Source organism: Zootoca vivipara, chromosome 11 (genome assembly GCF_965207765.1).
Source record: "Zootoca vivipara chromosome 11, rZooViv2.hap1.1, whole genome shotgun sequence".
NCBI classification, from domain to species: domain Eukaryota; kingdom Metazoa; phylum Chordata; class Lepidosauria; order Squamata; family Lacertidae; genus Zootoca; species Zootoca vivipara.
Window position 1 is genome coordinate 32,288,992 of NC_142594.1, and position 22,231 is coordinate 32,311,222.

The 22,231-nt window shown below is 41.6% G+C and overlaps 1 protein-coding gene across 2 annotated transcripts in view; it reads left to right on the top strand.

The window, feature by feature from the left end:
• CDK6 (cyclin dependent kinase 6) overlaps positions 1-22,231 on the top strand; it is a 99,943-nt gene that overhangs the window by 48,850 nt on the left and 28,862 nt on the right. For both annotated transcript variants that reach the window (XM_035128715.3, XM_088653586.1), the window contains exon 5: positions 20,569-20,678. In XM_035128715.3, the coding sequence (XP_034984606.1) occupies positions 20,569-20,678 (110 nt within the window). The remainder of the gene's footprint in view (positions 1-20,568; positions 20,679-22,231) is intronic.

Sequence of the window (22,231 nt, forward strand, 5' to 3'; positions counted from 1 at the left end):
ATATTATGCTTTTGCATCTTTTCCTACTTCATGAAACTGTTTTAGAAAGCAGCGACTGCAAATTACACAGGAGGTATAGTACAGTTGGCATTTTCCCTCCCCTTCTGAATCACATCTTGATAGTGCTTAGAAGGAGGCCTGCAAGTTTCTTAAAAGATAATGTAGCGGTTACTGCTTTGCTCAGCAGGCGATGTGAGTAGAGTGCACAAGAGGGAGAAAAATAAAATATAGCGTCATGGGCTCGTTTACATGACTACTTGTAACCTGGTTGTGCATCAATCAATTGCCATTTGTTTATGGCATTGGAGTAGGAAAAATGTGAGATGATCAGATATTATTTCCTTGGTCTTGTGGTGATATTTGGATCATCATATTAGTCAAACAAGAATTTAAAAATATAAACAGGGTCCACTATGTGTCCCACTTTCAGTTTTTTTAAAAAAGATTGTGCTCTCTAAGCATGAGCAAAAAACCCCGCCTGCCTCTCAAGCAAACCTTACAGTTCTAAAATATGGGGAGTGCAAGAGAATTTGTGGCAGATCTGAAGCTTAAGCTTCCTAGTAATCTTAAAGGGCAGCTCCTGAGACAGAAAGGAACATATGAAAGCTACCTTATACTGAGTCACACCATTAGCCCTTCTAACTCAGTGGCAGTGGCTGTCCTGGATTTCAGACAGGGAGTTTCTCCTCGCCTTACCTCATGCATGCAAAGGAGATGCTTCATCACTGAGCTGCATTCCTTCCTGGACATCCCATATGGCAGCGTCTTTTTACAGAAGTGGCCTTAACACTATATGCAAATGATAAAGAATACCCCTAGCTTATAGCTGCAGACTGCTTCTTAAATAAACAAGGTCAGGTCCAGGTATATATGTTGGCATGTGGAGTTTGTCTGCTGCAGCAGAAGTTGACTTTAGTTAAATGAACCTTTGCTTGGAACATACCCTTAGTTGAAAGGTATTCAGATTAAGGCTTTGGTATAAAATAAGAAAGCTTATGTTTATTAAAGGAAGTACATTCTTGATAGGAAAGAATTCTGTAGTCCTAGCTGACTATCTGGTTGGAGAAATGAAGAAAGCTATGCTTGTCCCATTATTCTCAGAAGACAAATCCAAACTGACCGCTTGCCTCAAGGTCCAGAGAAACTGTGTGAGGAAGAGCAGGAAATTGTAAACAGGATGCAACCTAAGACTTACTGGTCATCAAAGAGCCAAAGTGGTCTGCATAGAGATAAAGGTACAGAGATAGGAAGCTGGGAATCTTATCTCTCTTAACCCATGCAAACCTCTCTCAGCCAGCTGACTTGCATCCAGACTTCCAACAGCATTTGGGAACAATGATATAGTTACACTGCTGACACTGCTCCGAACCTTACGAGGACTCCTGTGTGCCACATGGATCCTGTGGTTTAGTTGCACATTGACACATCTGATGCATACAATCTCCATTCGTAGTATAGTACAGTGTTTCCCAACCTTGGGCCTGCAGCTTTTGGGGGGGGGACTACAATCCCCATCATCCCTGACCACTTGCTAGCTAGGGATGATGGGAGTTGTAGTCCAAAAGCAGCTGGAGACCCAAGTTTGGGAAACACTGATATAATAAAACACTAGGCAGCACCTAATAGGTCATCTAGTCCAACCTCCTGCTCTAAATCACCATCATTTCCCAGCTAATGGTTCCCTTGCAGATATCTGTCCAAACTGTCCAAATAAAGTGATTTCACATTGCTGAGCTTATCTAAATCGCCAGGAAGCTCTTCCTAATGTTTAACCTAAACTCTTCTCCCCAGAGTTTAGAGTCTTCGCTTCTGTTCTTCACCTTGAGAGTGAACAATTTGTGAGTCACTTAGCAGATGTTTCTATACAGGACTGAGTACCTCATGTTCTAGGAGCTGTGCACTTAATGAAGTTATAGGAAGTCCCCTGTCTGGGCTATCATTATGATCAGTCAACATGTGAACTCTCTGTCATTTCCTACAGCGGTGCAGTATTTTGAGGCCAGATAAAGAATTATTTCTTGAAGTATCAGTTCTTTCCCAAGATACATACTCATTCTCTGACTACAAAGGAACTCCTCTAGTGGAACAGAAAGAGCCATGAAAGTAAGGCAGCATAAAGAACTGATCCAGCCTAGTTGACTGCGTGCTGCAAACTGATAACTTCAAAATATTTTAGCTGCAATGGTTACTTCCCAAATAGTAAAGCATTCTTTTGGCAGGTAAACCTTCTGGGCATATTTCTGTCATTTGCAATCCCTTGATGCTTCCTCTGATAAATGAATGAAAGCCTCAGAATAAATCGACACATGTTTATGTAGAGAATACCAGTCCCGGAGCTAGGAAATCTGAGCAATTGATAGTCCTATGTTGAACATCTGGGCTTGTTCTCAGAAGCAGTACAATGGGGACAAGTATTCAGTGTCATGTGGAGTTAAACTGTTCTGCAAGTGTTGGTGCTGGCTCTTGGGAAAGCTTTGATTAGAAGAGAATGGAACTGTCCGAATCTTTGGAGAGTTTCTGCCAATTGGATTTGATTGTGCTACACAGGATAGACCGATGGTTTGACCTGATATGGTACAAATGGACATGATAGGTTGCTTCATTCGGGGGGTATAATAATAATGGCACCAAAAATTGCAATGAATGCAGTGAAGTAAGTAATTTATTTATGGGGGGGGGTGGAGGATAAGGTACAGCCCAGTTTACCCAGTTTATCTAAAGCCACAATGTTGATATAATCAGACATTTGTTTCAATGACAGTTTGGTTTACATGCTATTTTACTCCAAGAATGGGGAGCCTTTGGCACTCATGATATTGTTGGACTACAACTCACATCAGCACCAGTCAGCCTGTCATGGAACAAGTACCCTGCCAATAAAAGGGTCACCAACATAATTAAAGGGATATCCTTTTATTTATTCATTTTTATACATTCATATGATGCCTTTCTCCCATTGTGGAACTCGGTTGGGGTGTATGTGGTTCCTAGGTGCTTAACCTGACCGAGTACTGACCAGACCCTGTCTTGCATAGCTTCAACAAGGTGGTGGCCTCACGTGCCTTCAGGCCATATGCTGAACCATCTACAAATTTTGCAAGTTTACTCTTATTAGTAAATCAGAGAAGCTATGGCCCTCCAGATGTTGCTGGACTAAAACTATTTATCATCCCTGATCAACGGCCATGCTGGCTGGGACAGCTGGGTGTTGGAGTCTAGTTATATTGGAGGCTTCACAGATTCCTAAGATCAGCAGTATACAATCAGGTTCATATAATCATCAGTATAGTTCATATATTAACATATATAGTTAATATATGTCTATTCAGCTGCATTTTTCATCTCATGTGTGATTTCACTCTCCTTTACTCAAGATATACCATTTGCTGTATTTGTATGGCACTGCTATGGTTAACGAATTCCCAATCTGAAACTTCAATGCAACAAAGGCATGGATAGTTTTAAACAATTTGTTTCATTACAAGCTATCTTTACCTTATGTAATTCGAACGGTAGAAATTTTAAATAAGTAGAGTCCCATCCATCGTATCAGTTCTTGTGGGAAAATATGCTTCAGTGACTTACTGGCACTGGCTATGGAATGTGGCATTTAAAAGTACCTTTTTACAGTGGGAAAGAATTTGGTCGAGAATAAACAGTCTGACCTTGTTAAATGGACCAAAGTCTGTACAGATCCTAGTTCCAGAAAGCTAGTTTCTACTAGACTGTGAAAGAAAGCTCAGTTTGCAATTAATGCCATTAGGAATGGGAAGGCTTTGGAGAGTCCTGTGCACTGTGTAAAGCTAAATGTTTCACATCAAAACTGTGGAATTAAAAAGCCATATATAGCATTATTGTCTTGATGTAATCACATTTGAGAGACGTGATTTATATTTAAATTTGGAAATAGAAATAGAAAATTATTATTATTATTATTATTATTATTATTATTAATATCCACCCTCTTTTGTGGAATGCTCTCCCCAGGGAGGTTCAGCTGGCCTTCATTATACACCTTTAGGCGCCAGGCAAAAACGTTCCTCTTTAACCAGGTCTTCAGCTGATTGACATCCAATGCCCTTTTAAATGTGCTGTGGAAGGGGGATTATTGGTTTGATTCTGTTCTTTTTTTATTATGTATTTTGTGTTTTTTTATATTGCAATTTTATGTTGTGAACCGCCCTGAGGTCTATGTGTATAGGGCAGTATGAAAATGTAATAAATAAATAAAAATATGAGAATCCGGACCATAGGAAGCAGCCTTATTTCAAGTCAGACCACAGCTCTGTAGAGGTGATTCAGGCAGGAGTCTTCCCCAGCCCTAGCTAAAGATACAAGGGATTGAACCTGCAAAATGTATGCTCTCTCACTGAAGCTGTGGTATACAGAAGTTCTTAGAAAAATACAGATCTACTTAGTTTTGCAGCACTAGCAACAGAACTCTGAGACATCCCAAAGCTGTATAGATTAGGAGTCATATGATGCAAGAATCAGCAGAAATTAATTTGCTGTTTCAGACAATTATCCTGAAGGGATCTCCCTAAGTAAATATTCTGAATATCAAAACAGTGAGAAAATAAAATATATACTGAGTACTTTGATAAATAGTTATTTCCCCTAATGAATATGTTAATTCACATTAAACTTCCACCCTACACCTTCTACAGTGAAGACAGACACAAAGGACTCATTCAGTTTCTCTTCAGTCTCCTTTTCCTCCTTTTGGACACCTTTGACTCCCTTGTTGTCCAAAGGGCCAACTGCCTCCCTTAGCCGGTTTCCTGTTCCTAATATATTTAAAGTTTTTTTTTTCATTGTTGGTCTTTTAGTTTTAGTCAAGAAAGCGAACTGTGGTATTTTAACATAAGATGGTTTCAGCTCGGTACAAGTCAAGAGTTAGGGTAGAGTTTACCTTTGGCCAAGTTTAAAGGCCATATTAAAAACAAAACAAAACAGAAACAGCAGCAAAGAATGCTTCTTTTGAATCTGTGCATTGTTTCCAGATTTTTATTACCAGTGTAAACATTACCTGAACTTTGTCTGAGCTTCCTGAATTGCCTTTCATTTTGTAACACCAGCATTTACCATACAAAGGTTGACATACCGGTAGTTGCCAAGAGCAAGCAAACCTGCCTCACTAAGCAAGCTTAGCATTGAACAGATTGTATATTTGCAACCATTCTCAATGCAGTATCTTTCTGGAAGCTACAAGCACAGTAGAAGACTTGCAAACCAATAGCTGTTCCTGCCATTCCCATGCTTTCTAAATGTGATTTGGGTTATAGTTGGACAACCATAGTCATTTGACTTAGACTGGATATGGGCATCTTACCTCAATTCCCCAATGCGTTCAGATCCCAGCGACTAGAGTGCTTTCCCCTACAAGGCCCTTTTCTATTTCTGATTTAAACTAATCAGATTGTAGAATCATCTTTCTACATAGGAATATCACCAGCTGGATTGAGACCTAGGAAAGGTCCCACTGATTTTTTTTGTTGAAATCACTACAAATGACATTTACATATGCATAGCCTGACGTCCATAACTGTGCCAGTGCTTAGGCATAGATTTGAATTTACAGAACATTGAGCTCTCAGAAGTAGGGTTGCCAGACTCAATAGAGGACAGGACTTCTGTGCCTTTAATTGCCCTGCTCTCCTTTGAGTCTGGAAATCTTAAAGAGAAACCAGCAGTCCCTTTGTTTAATTTCCAAGCAAAGGGTCCTGGTTTCTCTTTAAGGTTCCCAGACTCAAAAGAGAGCAGGGCAATTAAAGGCACAGAAGTCCTGTCCTCTATTGAGTCTGGCAACCCTACTCAGAAGAGAGGAGGAAGTGGTGCAGTTTTAAAATGAAAACTTTAACAATCACAGGCACGAGAGGAGAAGGAATGGAGTATTGATTTGCCAGGGTAGCCCTAAATTTAAATGTTTTGTCTCCTTAGATCTCTCTTTGGCATCCAGGTTCCTTTAGCCTAGGTGTGGTGTGTGTGTGTGTGTGTGTGTGTGTGTGTGTGTGTGTGTGTATTCAGTTTCCTAATTGATCATAAGGCATTCGATTTTCTTTTTATATCCCTGCTGCTTGGTTTACTGCATAGCTGAAATTCTTTCCCAGTGAATATGTGAAATATTATAGCCTGGATTAGCAATTAATGTCACAGATGACATACCTTTGTTCTACGCATTACTGAAGGTAGGTGTCCAACAAGGAACTTTTCCATCTCAATGATTTTTTTTAAGCCAACCACAAGACATTCCTAATAGGTAAAGACAAGTGGGAACCCGTGAAAAAATTTCCATTGTTTGTGCACTTTGCTCCTGTCTTTTACATTGATGTTGCTGCATTCCCATCCCCTTTTCCGTGCATGTGTAAAATATGGGGTCTTCTTTTAGCTCTGGGATTTAGATTTCAAATTTCTGTTCATTGCATGAACAATTATGGTGCTTTTCATGCATCTGAAATATATAACTACATAAGCTGGCACAGACAGTGGGAAGGGCTGTAGCTCAGTGGTAGAGTGTTTGCCTTGCATGCAAAAGGTTTCAGGTTCAATCCCTGGCATTTCCAGGTAGGGCAGGGAGAGACAAAAGCAAAATAGGACTAATAAAATAATACTAATTACTCTGACCTGGTTTGCATGTCACATTAAAGCATAGTTAAAATAAACCATGGGTTAATGTGAGCAAGCAGTGGGCTGGTGGTGGATGTTACTGAAATATTGGACTACCACTGCTCCTTCTGTTACTGGGAAATGTGTAATGGTCTGGCTTGTCACGTTGCCTAAACCTAGGCTTGTGATTTGTTTCCCTCAAACTAACCACATTCAGTAAGCCAAGAGCAAACCTTATACGTATATTTTGTAGTAATACTACTAGTGTTATGCCCATATTGCATGGCCTTAACAGTGGGGGATCTGGAAACTACGGCAATTGCTCAAGTGTCCAGAAAACGGCTTGGGATTGTCATACTAACTGGTTTTGCACATCGGTCATAGCTTAGTAGCAAGTGAAGCGAATTAAGAGTGAGCCTGGTTTGTTGTTGGAACCTGGGGGAGAGGGAATGGCTGTATGCATCAGTAGATTAGCTGGCTGATTAAGAAGAGGAAGTATATGTTGTAATTGCATGTTGATGAAAAGAGTTTTTAATCTCCCATTGCTATTATATCTGGAGCAAGGGGGGAAAACAATAGGGGGGAGGGGTGGGGAATCTATTTAAAATACCAGACTAATTAATACATTCAAGAGAATGATACAGACATACTTATAAGCCCTGGAATTTCCCCTACTGTTTAACTCTGCTTACAACCATGCATAATGGTAATCTGTGGTCCATTCCATATCCCATAGAGCAAGCGGATGGAGGTGCAGGGTGGGGAAGGGTGCAGAGAGAGCCCCCTCAGTCCCCTCCCCTCTGGTCGTTTGCTGCTGGTGCTTCCCCCCCCCCGTGTCTTTTCATGTCAAGACTTCCATAATTAAAGGGAGGAAAGTAAATTAATTACATGAATATTAAAAGGTTACTCATCCGTTTTAACATTTGGTCACTAGTTGGCTAATGAAAAGGAACTCGGGGGGCTGGAGGCCTGCCATGCTGCTTCTCCTCTTTCTTTAGTAGGCCACATGCTGAAGCAGTGATTGTGCGTGACAGATTCTGGAAACAAAGAGTCTGCGCGCAGCTCATCCAGACGGAGCATGCTTTGCTAAATTGCACCAATAGCAGGGTGGCCTACAGGCAAACAAAATGGTTAAACAATACATAATAAAAGTTTTTATTTGGTATTTCCTGTGAGGCTGTGCCAGTTGCCAAGGGGTGTTCCCTATTTCCACCTCTCTACACCCCCACACCCCCCAAAAAACTTTGGTTGTATTAATTGTTGACCACAGCTGGCAAAGAACCAAACTAGCAGGGACAGATAAGGAAGGAGGGGAGGGGTGGGGTAATGGCATCTGGACATTGAAGAGCAAGGGGGGAAGCACAAAAAATTACAGCATATATCTGGAATTTTCCAGCTAACGATGTGCGGATGTGGTAGTGCTAGAGAAAAAGAGCCAAACTGAGACTGCTTTGTTCGGTAAGAGAGAGGCCCCCTGTAACATTCCTTTTAGCTGTGTATATTTTGGCTTCAGTTGTACAGTGTTAACTATATGCTGTGTATGGAGCACATCAGTTGTTAGCTGCATGTATATATAGAGATAGATTTTGTTGCAATTGATAAAAGACCGTCTATGGCACATGAAAAATTTGGTAAAGGGACACCTGGAGCTGCTTGGGGTGTTTTGATATTTGTATAATATTAAGGGTTGGGGGCAGATGCAAAAAATGCAAGACTTCACAGCAACAGCTGCCTTTAGGGGACACACAGATGCAATGAATGCTGCCTTTTAAAAACCCATCAATGAAGTGAAAGAATTTAGAGCTAGCTGATGTAATGAAAAGACCAGTGACTTAACATAGTTGCTTGGGATAAAAATAGGAAGTGAAGAAACTGATATAACCTTTTCTGTTCTGTTCTTTATTCCTAATCATTAAGCAATTGACTCTTTGTTAAATAGGGAAGTTTTACAGTATGCTGAGTGATTACTCACAATAGCCCCATCACCACCACCCCTGGCAGTAATCATAGCAAGAAAATCGGGAGCCAAAATGATTTGCTGTTGTTGTGGGGAAGACTCTGTAGGAAACCACAACAACTAATTTGAAATACGCTGTTAAACTGCAAAAAAACCCAGAGAAATTGAAAGAACAGAAACCAAAGGTTAAGAGACTTAAGGGTACCATATAAAATGCGTAGGCGTAAAGACGTCACTGACCTACGCCTCGGACTGCATGTTAAAGTTGCCAACTTTAGTAGCCTCCAGGAGTATCCGGCCCTCAGAAGCCAGGCTAGGATCCAAGGAGCTGCTTTAGGCATTGCCAAGGAGCTTCAGCATCCCAGTATAATTGTTGTAAACTCCACCCTTTGAATGGGAGATTCCCAAACTGTAACACATTCTGCTTGCCATGCTGCGTAGGGGCTGCCTTTTGAGAAATACAGTACTGTTGGAAAATGTTCGTAGCTCAGTGGTGGAGCATCTGCCTTGCATTTAGAAAGTCCTAGGTTACAGCATCTACCAGGTAGAAGTGGGAGAGATTCCTGTCTGAAACCCTGGAGAGTAGCTGCCTTTCCGTGTAGACAATACTGAACAGGGATGGATCTAATGGTCTGACTCCATATAAACGACAGCTTCTTACATTCCTACATTCCTTGAGTGCCTGTAGTTTTCTGTTTCCATCATAGTAGCAGTGAAAACCTACGCAGATTTGCTCACAAGAAAGTCTTTCTATGGGACACGGGTGGCACTGTGGGTTAAACCACAGAGCCTAGGGCTTGCCGATCAGAAGGTCGGTGGTTCGAATCCCCACAACGGGGTGAGCTCCCATTGCTTGGTCCCTGCTCCTGCCAACCTAGCAGTTCGAAAGCACGTCAAAGTGCAAGTAGATAAATAGGTACCGCTCGTGCGGGAAGGTAAACGGCGTTTCCGTGCACTGCTCTGGTTTGCCAGAAGCGGCTTAGTCATGCTGGCCACATGACCCGGAAGCTGTACGCCAGCTCCCTCGGCCAATAATGCGAGATGAGCGCCGCAACCCCAAAGTCGGTCATGACTGGACCTAATGGTCAGGGGTCCCTTTACCTTAAGTCTTTCTATATTGAGAGGGGCTTACTGCATAGGATTGTTCTGCCAGCCTTCTCTGGTCTACGGCTCCCAGTTCAGACACCTTAGGTGATGGTTTGCCCAAATCAGAGCTGCCAGATCTTCTGATTATTTTCTCTCTCAGGATTGTAGGTATTTTCCTAAACCATAATTGTAAAATGTTAAAACGCTTAACATTGCAGCGTACATAAAATTTAGAGAAAAGGAAAGGAAAAAAAGATAGAATTACTTACAGTCCAAAAGACTTGTACAAAATAAAGCAGGGAGAAGGAAGAGAAAACAGGAACATCATATGCGAAGATGAGGTCAGCTCATTGTCCTCTCTGTGAAACGCTTCCGATGCTCCTGAGTCATTTCTGGTTATTTTGTTTATTATTATATTAATAGTCCACATTTCCTCCAGGGAGCTTAAGGTGGAATGCAGGGTTCTCCTCCACCCCTCCATTTTATCCTCACAGCAACCCTTTGGGGTAGGTTGATCTTGAGAGACTGTGACAGGCCCGGGACTACCCAGTGAGCTTCATGGTTGAGCGGGGATTTGAAGTCTGGTCTCCCAGGTCCTAGTCCACACTCTGACCTCTACACCTCACTGGCTCTCTTTCCATGTCTACTCCCACTGAAGAAACATCAGCCACCTAAGCATTTAGCCAGCAACCTCCATAACAAAACTCTGGCTGTCACCAAGGAAAAGTAATGGGCAAAACATTTTGGAAAAGTAGGCTTCATGATTATGAGATGTTACTTACTGGGTGGTTGTAATCACAAAACAAGTATCACAAGGTTTTGGTCCTGTCCCGTCTAGATTGCTGCAAGGAACGGCTGTTTTTTTGCAAGTGCTTGACTGCTAAGCCTGACTGCCTTTCATTTCATTTAGTTCATTTCATTTCATTCATTTATTTATTCCTTTCATACTCCTATGCTACCTTTGAGTGATGAAGCCCTGTTGGGAAAGCGTGCGGTAGAAGTTGGGAAGGGGGAAGAGCCAAGCAGGGGTAAAGATTGCCAGTCTATTCCTTGCAGGGCTTCAAATATCTTTAAGAGCAGCCTGACAGGCAGGCATCTAACAGGTGAAGCTTTAGCTGGCTTGAAAGTTTAAATTATGGGGAAACTCACTGCAGCCAGACATTGGCAACCCTTGCAGCCGTACATGCAGGGGGATTGTAGGGGCTGAGCAGGTGTGGGAGGAAGCCACAGCATGGAGGCTGTAGAAGTTAGATTGCTTTATAAATTAATGTGCCCATCAGGTTTTGTAGTTGGGAAAGGTTGCAGAACATGCAGCTAGTAAACGTTTGAGGAAAGCAATCAGCAGATGGTAAGGCAAACTGGAAATAGAAGGGTGACTTGTTTGCTCTGCTTTGCTTATCCAAAAAAGGAGAAACTGAAATCTCTGAGGTGCACCTAACTCCTCTCTGCGTTGAATCCTCCCTTTTTGCTTCAGTCTGTCTTTAATTTCAAGACCAATTCCTTTAGTGAGAATATGCCAGGAGGAGGAATCACCACCACCAGTTCCAGCAGTGCTCATTGGCTAGGCAGGAAGAAAGCATTTCTTCCTAAATTGGATGCTTCCTTCTCTCCTGCAGACTCAATATGATGTTTCACAACCCTGTAATCTAAAGTCCATTGTTTGCTCTTGGGAGAACCTTCACGCTGTGGCAAACAGGGGGGGGGGGGAGTGTGTTGCGTGTCTACCTCTGGCTCAAGTGACCTTTTGGGAGGAGAGAAAGGGAGCTCTCTCCTGTGACCCTGGGAGTCTGCTGTTATCCCAGCATTCCACGGCTGCCACAGCCTGAAAGGTTTATGCCCGGAAGGGGGCAACTGTGCTTCCACGGGAAGGCATTTCCTTCCTAAAGCTCTTGTGCCCACAGTCTCCAAAGGGTTAACAAGGGAGCTACTTTGAAAACAGAGGCAGAAGGTCATTGGCGGCAACAGCAAAGGCTTGTGGAGCCTGCCATCAAGAGCCTTTGACCCTGCATTTCCCACCCAGGGGATTGTAAACATTGGCTTGCAGCCAGGGCGCTCTAAAGAACTCTTCTGTCCTGCCAGCATACATGGTTACAGGTTTTAGTGGAAACTGCAACACACCTGAGTTATTTCTGCATGTCCAGAGAACACTTCTGTTCCAGGGGAAGAGATGGGGGTGTGGGGGAAAGGGAGAGAAATGTGCCATCGCTATGCTGGAATTTGAAAACACAGAGATAGGCTTGTTTCGTGGTGCTTCGCATGTAACATAGCTGCCTTTCTCGAAAACTTCCTTAACTTGGAGGAATGTGTAGAATGCTGTCACTTTATCAGTAGCCATAAGAGCCCTTTTTATCTGGTGTTTGTTAGTAACTAGCAATATCATTCTTATCTTGCTGCCCTTTAGCTGGATGTAATGCTCTCGGACATGAGAACTAGAAACATGAAAGCACTTATTACCTTGAACATTCTTTGGCATTGCCTTTTTGTCATTGAACCTTCAGCATGTGAAGAGAAGGTGCTTTTCCAAAATGCATAATAAACAACCCTGCTCCGGACGTAGCTAAACAGGTTTTAATTTCAAGTGCAATGGTTGCAACTTGAATTTTAGACATATCATAAGCTGTGGTGGGAAACTTCTTCAGGATTTTAATTAGAAGGGAGGCCAGATGTGGCTTGGCCCCTTACTTTTTGTGATGGCCCCTGTTACTGTTTCTACTTTTTTGCCAATTAATTTTTGTTCATTTTCCAAATGTATAGCACATCAATGCCAAATTAAATTAATTTAATCCAATTTTTGTCTGTTACTGTTTTTAAAAACTAGAGAGAAGCTATGATTTGACTAAAATTTGGGGAGTCAGGAAGTAAAGCTTGTGGGTTTTTAAATTTTAGGAGTCCAACTTTTCCCTCATAATTTGTTCATTGTCTGTTGATCTGCTACTTTTAAAACTTTTGTTTGTTTGTAAATGAATAGTGTGATTTGATAGTTTATATGGCTGTGCATGACTCCTCAATTGTGCTTCTCAATCTTGGGAACCATTCTGCTAAATTTGGCAACTGTTGGTTCAGTTTGGAACTTTTAGGTCTATCATCTTGATTCAAAATGGTGTTAAACAGTATTTAAACATAGGCGAAAACCAACTCCTCCATCTTGGGAACTGTCATGCTACATGTGCTGATGATATCTCAAGAGGCATCTGGATGGTCCACAGACAGACAAACCACTTTCCAAAATACTTAGAAGATCAACCAATAAGGTCTCTAAGGCATGCTTGGAATTAGTATGTGGTATCTAACAGTTGGCTGTGGGTGTTACAGCTTCAGATAGGCTTGACAGCGGACCAGAAATAAATGTGTTGGCCTGCTTCTGTGGCTTTAGATTGAATGCATTATCATCTACCAATGTCTGTAGATCAGTCTACTGTTAAAGCACAAAGGTGTGGGTTTTTTAAAAAAGAAAAGAAGGAAATTCTAGCTGAAGATGCAGAAGGTGGTGATTAAATTTGATTAGATTTATATCCTGCCTTTCCTTCCAAAGGAACACATGGCATCAAACACACAAGCGATAAAACATCTAACAATTTCAATACAGATGCAGACTTGGAATATAGTGGTACCTCGGTTTGCGACCACAATCCGTTCTGCAGAGCCGGTCGCACCCCGAATCAGTCGCTCCCCGATGCACACTTCTACGCGTGCGCAAAGCACCGATAGAGCGCTTCTGCGCGCACACAGGCTGCGCAGATCGCTTCTGCACATCTGAGCGCCGCGGAACCCAGATGTAAACACTTCCGGGTCCGCGGTGGTCGGAAACCGAAGCGGTCACATGGAGGCAGTCGCAAACCGAGGTTTGACTGTATGTCTATTTTAAAAGTCCTGTCTTCAGTATGTGCTGAAAAGGCAACAGAGATGGCATCCCTCACAAATGAAGCTCGTGTGGTCAAGAATAAACACGAGGAAGTGAGGCCTAGCTGTGCTTTGGCCAACCAGTGTACTTGATCCTCTCTGCTTGCTCGCTCTTGGTTCTAGCAAGAGAAATCTTTGGTGACCAGTGCCATGTGCACTTTAGGGTGGCCAGATGCAAAAAAGAGCAGGGCACCTGCCCCTTGGCTACTTGTGTAAAATAGGGGAATGCCATCTCCTGTTTTGCATCTGGCCACCCTAACTTCACTATATTGTGACCTGCCCCAGTCCATCATCTAGATGAAGTCAGTATTACTAACCTAATACTATCCATTGCACCGCATACCACTGATTGCAAGGACTGCCAAGGTAAATATACTTGCCTCATGCAGAGTAAACTGTGAAAGCTGTTTGAATGCATGCTTCTCCCATCAAATTTCCCGTAGGGTGACCTTTCTCATGAAGACCTCAAGAAGTAACCTCTCTGCTAGGAAGAGTTATCATGGCAATTCCACACTACCTAAAAGAAAGAAATGTGAATGAACCCAGAAGCGGCTTTGTCATGCTGGCCACATGACCTGGAAGCTGTACACCGGCTCCCTCGGCCAATAACGCGAGATGAGCGCCTCAACCCCAGAGTCAGTCACGACTGGACCTAATGGTCAGGGGTCCCTTTACCTTTAATGGGCTTTCTTATTTTTTTATTTAAAAAATCCATTCCTATTAAAAATGTTTAGATTTTCTAGAAATGAGTGCAGTACAATCTTTGAAATATAGGGGTAGTCTTACTTATGTAATCAGGGCTTGGTTAGAAAACATTGAAAACGGATATACCTAGAAATACCGGTACTTTAAAACGGCACCAACATTCTAGGGATGTGGTTCTTCCTAGAAATATAGCATAAAGTTCTGATTAGTGTTTTGGTTAAACCATCAAAGGAAACAAATAGTTCTTCTATTTGAGTTAACTCTCATACAGTAGCTGTTCAATTTTTCTTTTCTTTTCAAGATTCAGGTGTTCTAATGCAACACATAAAGCTGTGCTTATTGAATTGGAAGTGCTGTGGAAGACAATAAGAAAAGACAGTTGAAAAAATAATTTTCACACACTGAATTTATGCCCCATAGAATCAAAAGTAGTGTTGGGGGTGGGATTGCCTTCACAAACTAACAATTAGAAAATATGGTTTCCTTTCTGATAACATTGTTTGGAGTGAAAGTTACCAAGTTCAGAAACAATTATTTTAGTTTTGTTAAAAAGTCCTAGAACTTAGTTGTTGTGGTGAAGGTGGTGCAAAGAACAGTCAGGGAAATATAAAGGTTTTCCATATTCCAGAGAGGTGAGAAAAGCAAACTGTCAAGTATAGTAATTTTAGTCTCATTAGTGAAAATCTGAACATGGTTGTTCAGATAAATACTTCTGAGTTTAATGATACTTTCTGCCTAGTAAGAATGTTTAGGATTGCTGTTTTACAAACCCTTGCAAATTATCTTTTCTCAAGTAGAAGTATAATTGAACTTGAGATTAGCAAGATGCCAGGTATCTATTGATGCTGATGTGCGCCCACCTGCAATTATCATTGACCATTGGGCATACTGACTAGGCTGATGAGACCTTTAATCCTACAACATCTGAAGAGCCACAGGTTCCCTGCAGGCACAGCATTGGACTAGAGTCTAGTTTATGTACAAGGCTATCTTTATGAATGAATTCATTTTTCAAAGAGCCCCAAACCATATAGACTAACTGCATGAATGCACTATCCTCCCTAAAGGTCAAGAGCAGCTGACAAGACACAAAATGTTCCTTTTGAGTGTACAAAGTCTTACAGTGCTGGCTATCTTCTCATAACATGAAAGCAGGTACAGCATTAACAAACACATCAGTGAAGGAAGAAGTGTAAACCAAGAAAGAATCCACGCCTCTGTTCTTTGTTTTGGTCTTATTCTTTGTATAGAGCCCTTTCATTTGTTTAAAAAAAACAGCAAGATAAATGCATCATAGAGGAATCATAGAGAATTATAGAATTGCAGAGTTGGAAGGGACACTGAGGATCATCTAGTCCAAACCTCTGCAAGGCAGGAATATGCAACTGTCCCGTACAGGATGAAACCTGCAACCTTGGTGTTATCAGCACCATGACCATGGTTTGGTAGATCAGTTGTCGATTAGCAGTTGTGGAACAACTGGATAAATGTATGTGGAAATCCTTTTGATTTGCTTATATTTTTTATGTATGTGATATATGAAATAGCTGTACATTAAATGCAGGTATTCCCCAAATACCTAGCAGTTCGAAAGCACGTCAAAATGCAAGTAGATAAATAGGAACCGCTACAGCGGGAAGGTAAACGGCGTTTCCATGTGCTGCTCTGGTTTGCCAGAAGCGGCTTTGTCATGCTGGCCACATGACTTGGAAGCTATACGCCGGCTCCCTCGGCCAATAATGCGAGATGAGCACACAACCCCAGAGTCGGCCATGACTGGACCTAATGGTCAGCGGTCCCTTTACCTTTATTCACCAAATACTCCTCTCAGTGCCAAATGCCTGGTGTCATACTTTTGTGTTGTTCTCTCTAATTTAACCATGAAGTCAAATGGAATCATGTGGTGAATTAAACATGCTAATGAGGTATGTCAACACTCTGTTTTGGGTAATGTTAAACCCTAAAGCTTTGGGTTTATGATGCAATGCAAATGCAAATTTGTACCACAGAGAGAAGGCACAGAAAAAAAATTGATTAACCAGCTGAGATCCTAAGAAGCTACTAAGAGAGTTTCCACTGACTCCAGCAGAACTAGATTGCAACTTTAGGCTTGCCGATCAGAAGGTCGGCGGTTCGAATCCCAGCGACGGGGTGAGCTCCCGTTGCTCGGTCCCAGCTCCTGCCAACCTAGCAGTTTGAAAGCACATCAAAGTGCAAGTAGATAAATAGGTACCGCTCCGGTGGGAAGGTAAACGGCGTTTCCGTGCGCTGCTCTGGTTCGGCAGAAGCGGCTTTGTCATGCTGGCCACATGACCTGGAAGCTGTATGCTGGCTCCCTCGGCCAATAACGCGAGATGAGCACTGCAACCCCAGAGTCGGTCACGACTGGACCTAATGGTCAGGGGTCCCTTTACCTTTACCTTACTAAACACCCATATTTAGGGAATAAGCTCTATTAAGCATCTAGGTATAGGATTGTGCTATTGTCACGCTTGCCATTTGGCTCTGCCTTACCTATATAGTTAAATCTGTACAGTCGTACCTTGGAAGTTGAACGAAATCCGTTCCGGAAGTCCGTTCCGCTTCCAAAATGTTCAAAAACCAAAGCGCAGCTTTTGATTGGCTGCAGGAAGCTCCTGCAGCCAATTGGAAGCCACGGAAGCCCCATCGGATGTTCGGCTTCCAAAAATCATTCGAAAATTGGAACACTCACTTCCGGGTTTCGATCGTCGGGGAGCCGATTTGTTCAGGAGCCAAGGCGTTTGAGATCCAAGGTACAACTGTAAAAGATCTTATTCTTAGGAGGGCACCTGGTTTGTCCTTCCTTCAGCGTGTCCTAGCACTCAGGGGCACTTCTACATACCCATAATGATGCAATGCCATTGTTTTCTTTTGGAGATGAAACATCCCCCTTTTCTGGCTTACCTAAGCAAACACTTTTGTAATTGAAAAATAGAAATAAAACCAATGCAGAAGAGGAAGTTCTGCTCTGGTGTTGAGCTCACCATATCCTGCCTTCAGAATAATTTCCATTTCTGCTTATCTGTTTCTGTGAATGGAATGTCCACAAATATTTATTTGGTTTCTCTGGTGAAAAAGGGATGAGGCAGAGGGAAATGGTCTTCATGAATCAGTCACTGCAGATTCATTGCACCACTCTGAGTTGTTTGGGGTTTGTGTTTTTTTAAGTGAGAAAAATATCCTGTGGTTATTCTTTGCATGCAAGTTCCTTGAAGGCAAGCGGAAACATTTTGCCATTCTTAACATACAGATTACACACCCTGAGAGACCCCTCCACACTGGAAAATTACACTGAAACACTGCAATCTGATGATTGAAATGCAACCTGCTCTTTCCCTGTAAAAATTGTGTGCAATTTCCAAATGAATAATTTTTGCCTCTCCACTTCTCTAATCCATTACCCACCTTATAACATGTATTTAAATATATAAAATACAAGGAAGAGCAAGCTTTTGAGGTAATGCTTCTAAAAGAAAGGAAATTACATATCCTGACATTTAAATTACAGCACTGCTTTCTGGGAAATGCTCCCCACACACACACACAAAGTTTCATGCTGGCAACAGGAATTTCTGTGTGGAATGTGCAAATGTCTTTGGCATCTTAAGGCTGGTGCCCATGACATCATTGGTGACAAACTCCACAACTTCTCCGTTCATATCCCATTTTGTGAACGGTTTTAAAATTATCACAGTTCAAGGATGCATTTCATCCAGCCAGAACTGAGGATGTGAAACAGAACCAGTGAGTGGTGCATTCTGGGAATATGGCCTGAGGAGGTAGAGGGGAGGTGCCTAGGTAGAGCCTCTTTAGCTCTCAGGAATCTACCTAGTCTGCTAGAGAGCCACACTTAGCTTGTGGACCTGAGGGCCCCCAACCTTGCTTTTGAGTGTTTTTCTTCTTCAGTACAGTACAGTGGAACCTCGGTTTATGAACACCTCGGTTTACGAATTTTCGGTTTACGAACGCCGCGGACCCATCTGGAACGGATTAATTCACTTTCCATTACTTTCAATGGGAAAGCGCTTCAGTTTATGAACGCTTCAGTTTATGAACAGACTTCCGGAACCAATTGTGTTCATAAACCGAGGTACCACTGTACTGTGAACATTATAATGGCTGCTCTCTGCAGCAAGACACCCCCCCCCTCCCATGGAATCTGTTTGCATAGATGGAATACGATACAACTGCGACTTAATTGTAGCTCACATGGGTGTTGTGACAATAACGTGGGAAGATTGTAGAAACAGAAATCACAGCTGCACCCTTCCCCCTTTTCTTAAAAAAAACACATTCAAAAATACATACAGTGATACCTTGGTTTTAGAACAGAATGCGTTCCAGAAGTCAGTTCGATTTCCGAAACGTTCAGAAACCAAGGCGCGGCTTCCAATGGGCTCCCAGTTGCGCAGGTGTGCCGGAAACAATAGCGGAAGCCGCATCAGACGTTCGGCTTTCCAAAGAACGTTCGAAAACTGGAACACTCACTTCTGGGTTTCGATCGTTTAAGAGTCGAAACATATGAGTACCAAGGCATTCGACAACCAAGGTATGACTGTATATGCTAACAAGAAGAAAGTAGTCAAAGTGTAGCTCCTTACTGTGGCTTTCCTCCCAAAGAAAAGGGGTGCAGCATGACTGTCACAAAAGTTTGTGATACATCAGCTAGGATAACATTCATTCATATTGTCCCGTTCGTGAAGAAAGGGACACAATTTTTTTCTGCTTCTTCCCTGAAAACAATAAGGGGAATAAGCAAACCATAAGGGGATAAGCAAATCTGTCAGTTTTGGTTCCTCCCAGTTTCTTGTTTTTCCAGCCTGAAGTTCAATTCTCCAAATTTCCACATCAGTTTGTGATTTCTTTTAAGCAAAATTCCTCTTGGAACTTCAGCATTTCAGTGTTTTCTCCCCTAATACACATTTTAATGCAATTTTGCTAATATAATGTATTTTTGTATTTTGTATTTCATGAATATATGCATTTTTATGTACAATTTACATAAAAGCTGGAGAAGTGCATTGCAAAATTTGGAGAAGTGTGAATTTTGAAATGGCTGCCTTTTGGTTTGCATATTGTTCGAGGGAGGTAAATTGGGTAGGTGTGCATTTAAAAGTGAACTGGGCTGAATTTCTCTCCCATCCCTAGTGTGAACCAGTTATGGGCACAGGCACCGCTCCAATGTGTAACACCACTTCAGTCATGTGACAAAAGCTGAATGCTGTGGATCAGTGGCAGTGTGCCTGCTCAGAGGGCTAACACATGTTTTCCAAGGAGCCTCATGCATGAAAGAGTCATTTGAATCATCCTAAAGAATCACTAATTTAACACCTTCCAAGCTCAGAAAGTGAATGGGATTATAGTTACACCATCCTGCTGTTGCAACACCAGTTTAGATGGTCATTTATGTCAAAAGTTCAACAGTCTCAGCTTTCTTCTGCCCTTAATTTATTGAATTGTTCCTAAAACAGATGTTGTAAGATCAAAGTGCTGAAAGGGCTTTTAACCAATTTGACCACTTGTGTAAATATCCATGAACTCCCCTCATTTATCCCTTCAACATGTCCATTTTATATATGTTCTGTATGCTTATTCTGATTTCAGGTGGGTCTGGCCAGCAAATTAAGCTGATGTGGGTGAGAGAAGGAATCTTCCAGGAAGCTCATGTCATTATTATAATAAGAAGGCTGCTTTTAGAAATTTATTTCTAAATCTTAGCAGTACAATCTCTAAAGCTCCGATAATAGTTTTCTTTTCACCCTAGTAGCTTTAAGTGTTGGTATATCTCACAACTATAACACACTTTATTTCAAAGTTCTTCCATTTATAAATTTATAACAATGTTGTTTTAATTTTAACTGCCCAGAAAACTAAAAACATATCTGTTCACCCATGTCTGTCCTCACCAATATGGTATTAACTTGTCTCTCATGTGGCAGTATCACTTGAGATGGTATTTTCATTTAAATTTTGTAATTACTGTATAGTTTTGTTTTGCTGGTTTTGTATGTTTTTATATTTGTAAACGGCTTTGGATACATGCAATATAAAGCAGTATATAAATGTTTTTTTGAAATATATAAAATAAATAAACAGCACCTAGAACTCAGCACTTATTAAAATGAAAGAGCTACAAGCCACTGAAAGTCTCCAGTCCAGCAATGCATTTTTGTTTTAGCCAGTAGCCCAGCACTGTAAAGCAAAGGAGTCTTTTCCTTCTCCTGGTGATTATCACACATATTATTTCAGATATATTCATTTTGTTGAATCCCACTCTGCTTTTTGTTTTGCAGGTTGTCACTCTATGGTACAGAGCTCCTGAAGTTTTGCTTCAATCCAGTTATGCAACGCCAGTCGATCTTTGGAGCGTTGGCTGCATATTTGCAGAAATGTTCCGTCGAAAGTAAGAAATGATTTAATTTTTTTAATGGTGGTGGGACACATGCAAAGGATTCGTCACAGCTGTTGCTGGCATCCCCCCATTTAAAAATCTTTACATTTGTAAAGGCCCAGTGCTGTAAAGAGATGTGCTGGGTTAGGCTGCTACGGCCATGTCTGTCTTCCTCATATTCAATGCCTGTGGGCCCCATACCTGACAAGCACATGTTGGGAATAAAGAAGATGGTGGTGAATGCAGCCATGACTGCAGCTATATAAAAGGTGGGCTCAGGGTTTCAGGCAGTGGACTAGCTTAACTCATAATGCTTGGCCAGTTCTCATTATTGCTGCTCACCGCCCACCTGCTCATTGAGGCTCCATGCCTTGCTTTAGTGTCTATAAAGGAGGTCTAAATGGTGTTTTATCAGAGTGAGGCATTCTGGGTGTGGTGGTCAGGAGAGTGCCTGTGCCTCCGCAGTGGTTTGCCGCAGTGGCTAGAAAGGTTGTTAGAGCTAAGCTTTTTCTAATCTTAAACATTTCTAGCCTCGACAACAGCACAGAAACTCTGCAAGCTGCCTCACCCAGGATACCTGCAAGTCAGGGAAGAGGGAGAGAAAACACCATTGCAGCTGACACAAATATGGCAGCAAAACAAGGTGGGGAAGGTGAAGAGGGGGAGGAGGCAAGACGTGCGGTAGTGGCAGGGAAAATAGGTGGAGCAGTGGGCAGTGGCAGCAGCAAAGCGGTGGGCCCATTGCCCTATCAAACCTGGTTCTAGCCTAGAGTTTTGAAGATCTGTTTTAAAGTTTTCGTTCTGTTATAGCATTGTTCCTACCCATTGTTTTGTTATTGGTATATGTAAATCTAGATTGCTGAGATGTACAGCTCTAGAAAGAATATTGAAGGTATCACAACTGGCTTTAGGACATCGTTTTTCTCAGCATAGAACAAATGTTTAAATTCTGTATTTTGAAAAAAATGGCAGGGCTCTCTTTTGATTGGAAACCCCAACTTTTGATTAGGCAATATTCCCTTTAAAAAAAAATATATAGTGGCTTTTTAATTACTTTGTAGTAGAAGAAATACACTCTACACCTGCTTGGGAAAACTTTCATCTGTTCTTACTACGAATCTACTAGGGTTAAGCCCACTGAAAACAACTGCCAGCCAAGTCTGAGCACAGTGCAATCTAGCAGAAGTAAAGTCCTTTCCACAAATGCTACATTACACCTCACAGGTGCTAGTAATCATTGATCATATATTGCATGTGAATAAAACTGTTATTTTTTGGGGAGGAATCCTCTTGTTATTGTTTGCTGCATCAGGTACCATCTTAAAGGGAGCATTCACTCATTTGAGTGAGAGGAGGATAAATGTTTCTTGGTTGTTGCTATCTGTACTTTTTAAAAGCTTTATATTAAAAATAATGATCATTTTTTTAAAAAAATGTTATCTGATTAATCTTTAGTTGAACAAAATATTTTTGCTGAATCAATCTGATTAACTCAATACTGTAATTGATTCAACATTTGTAAGGTTAATTTAGGAATAGTCTGCTTTCCTTTTAAAAAAAAAAGA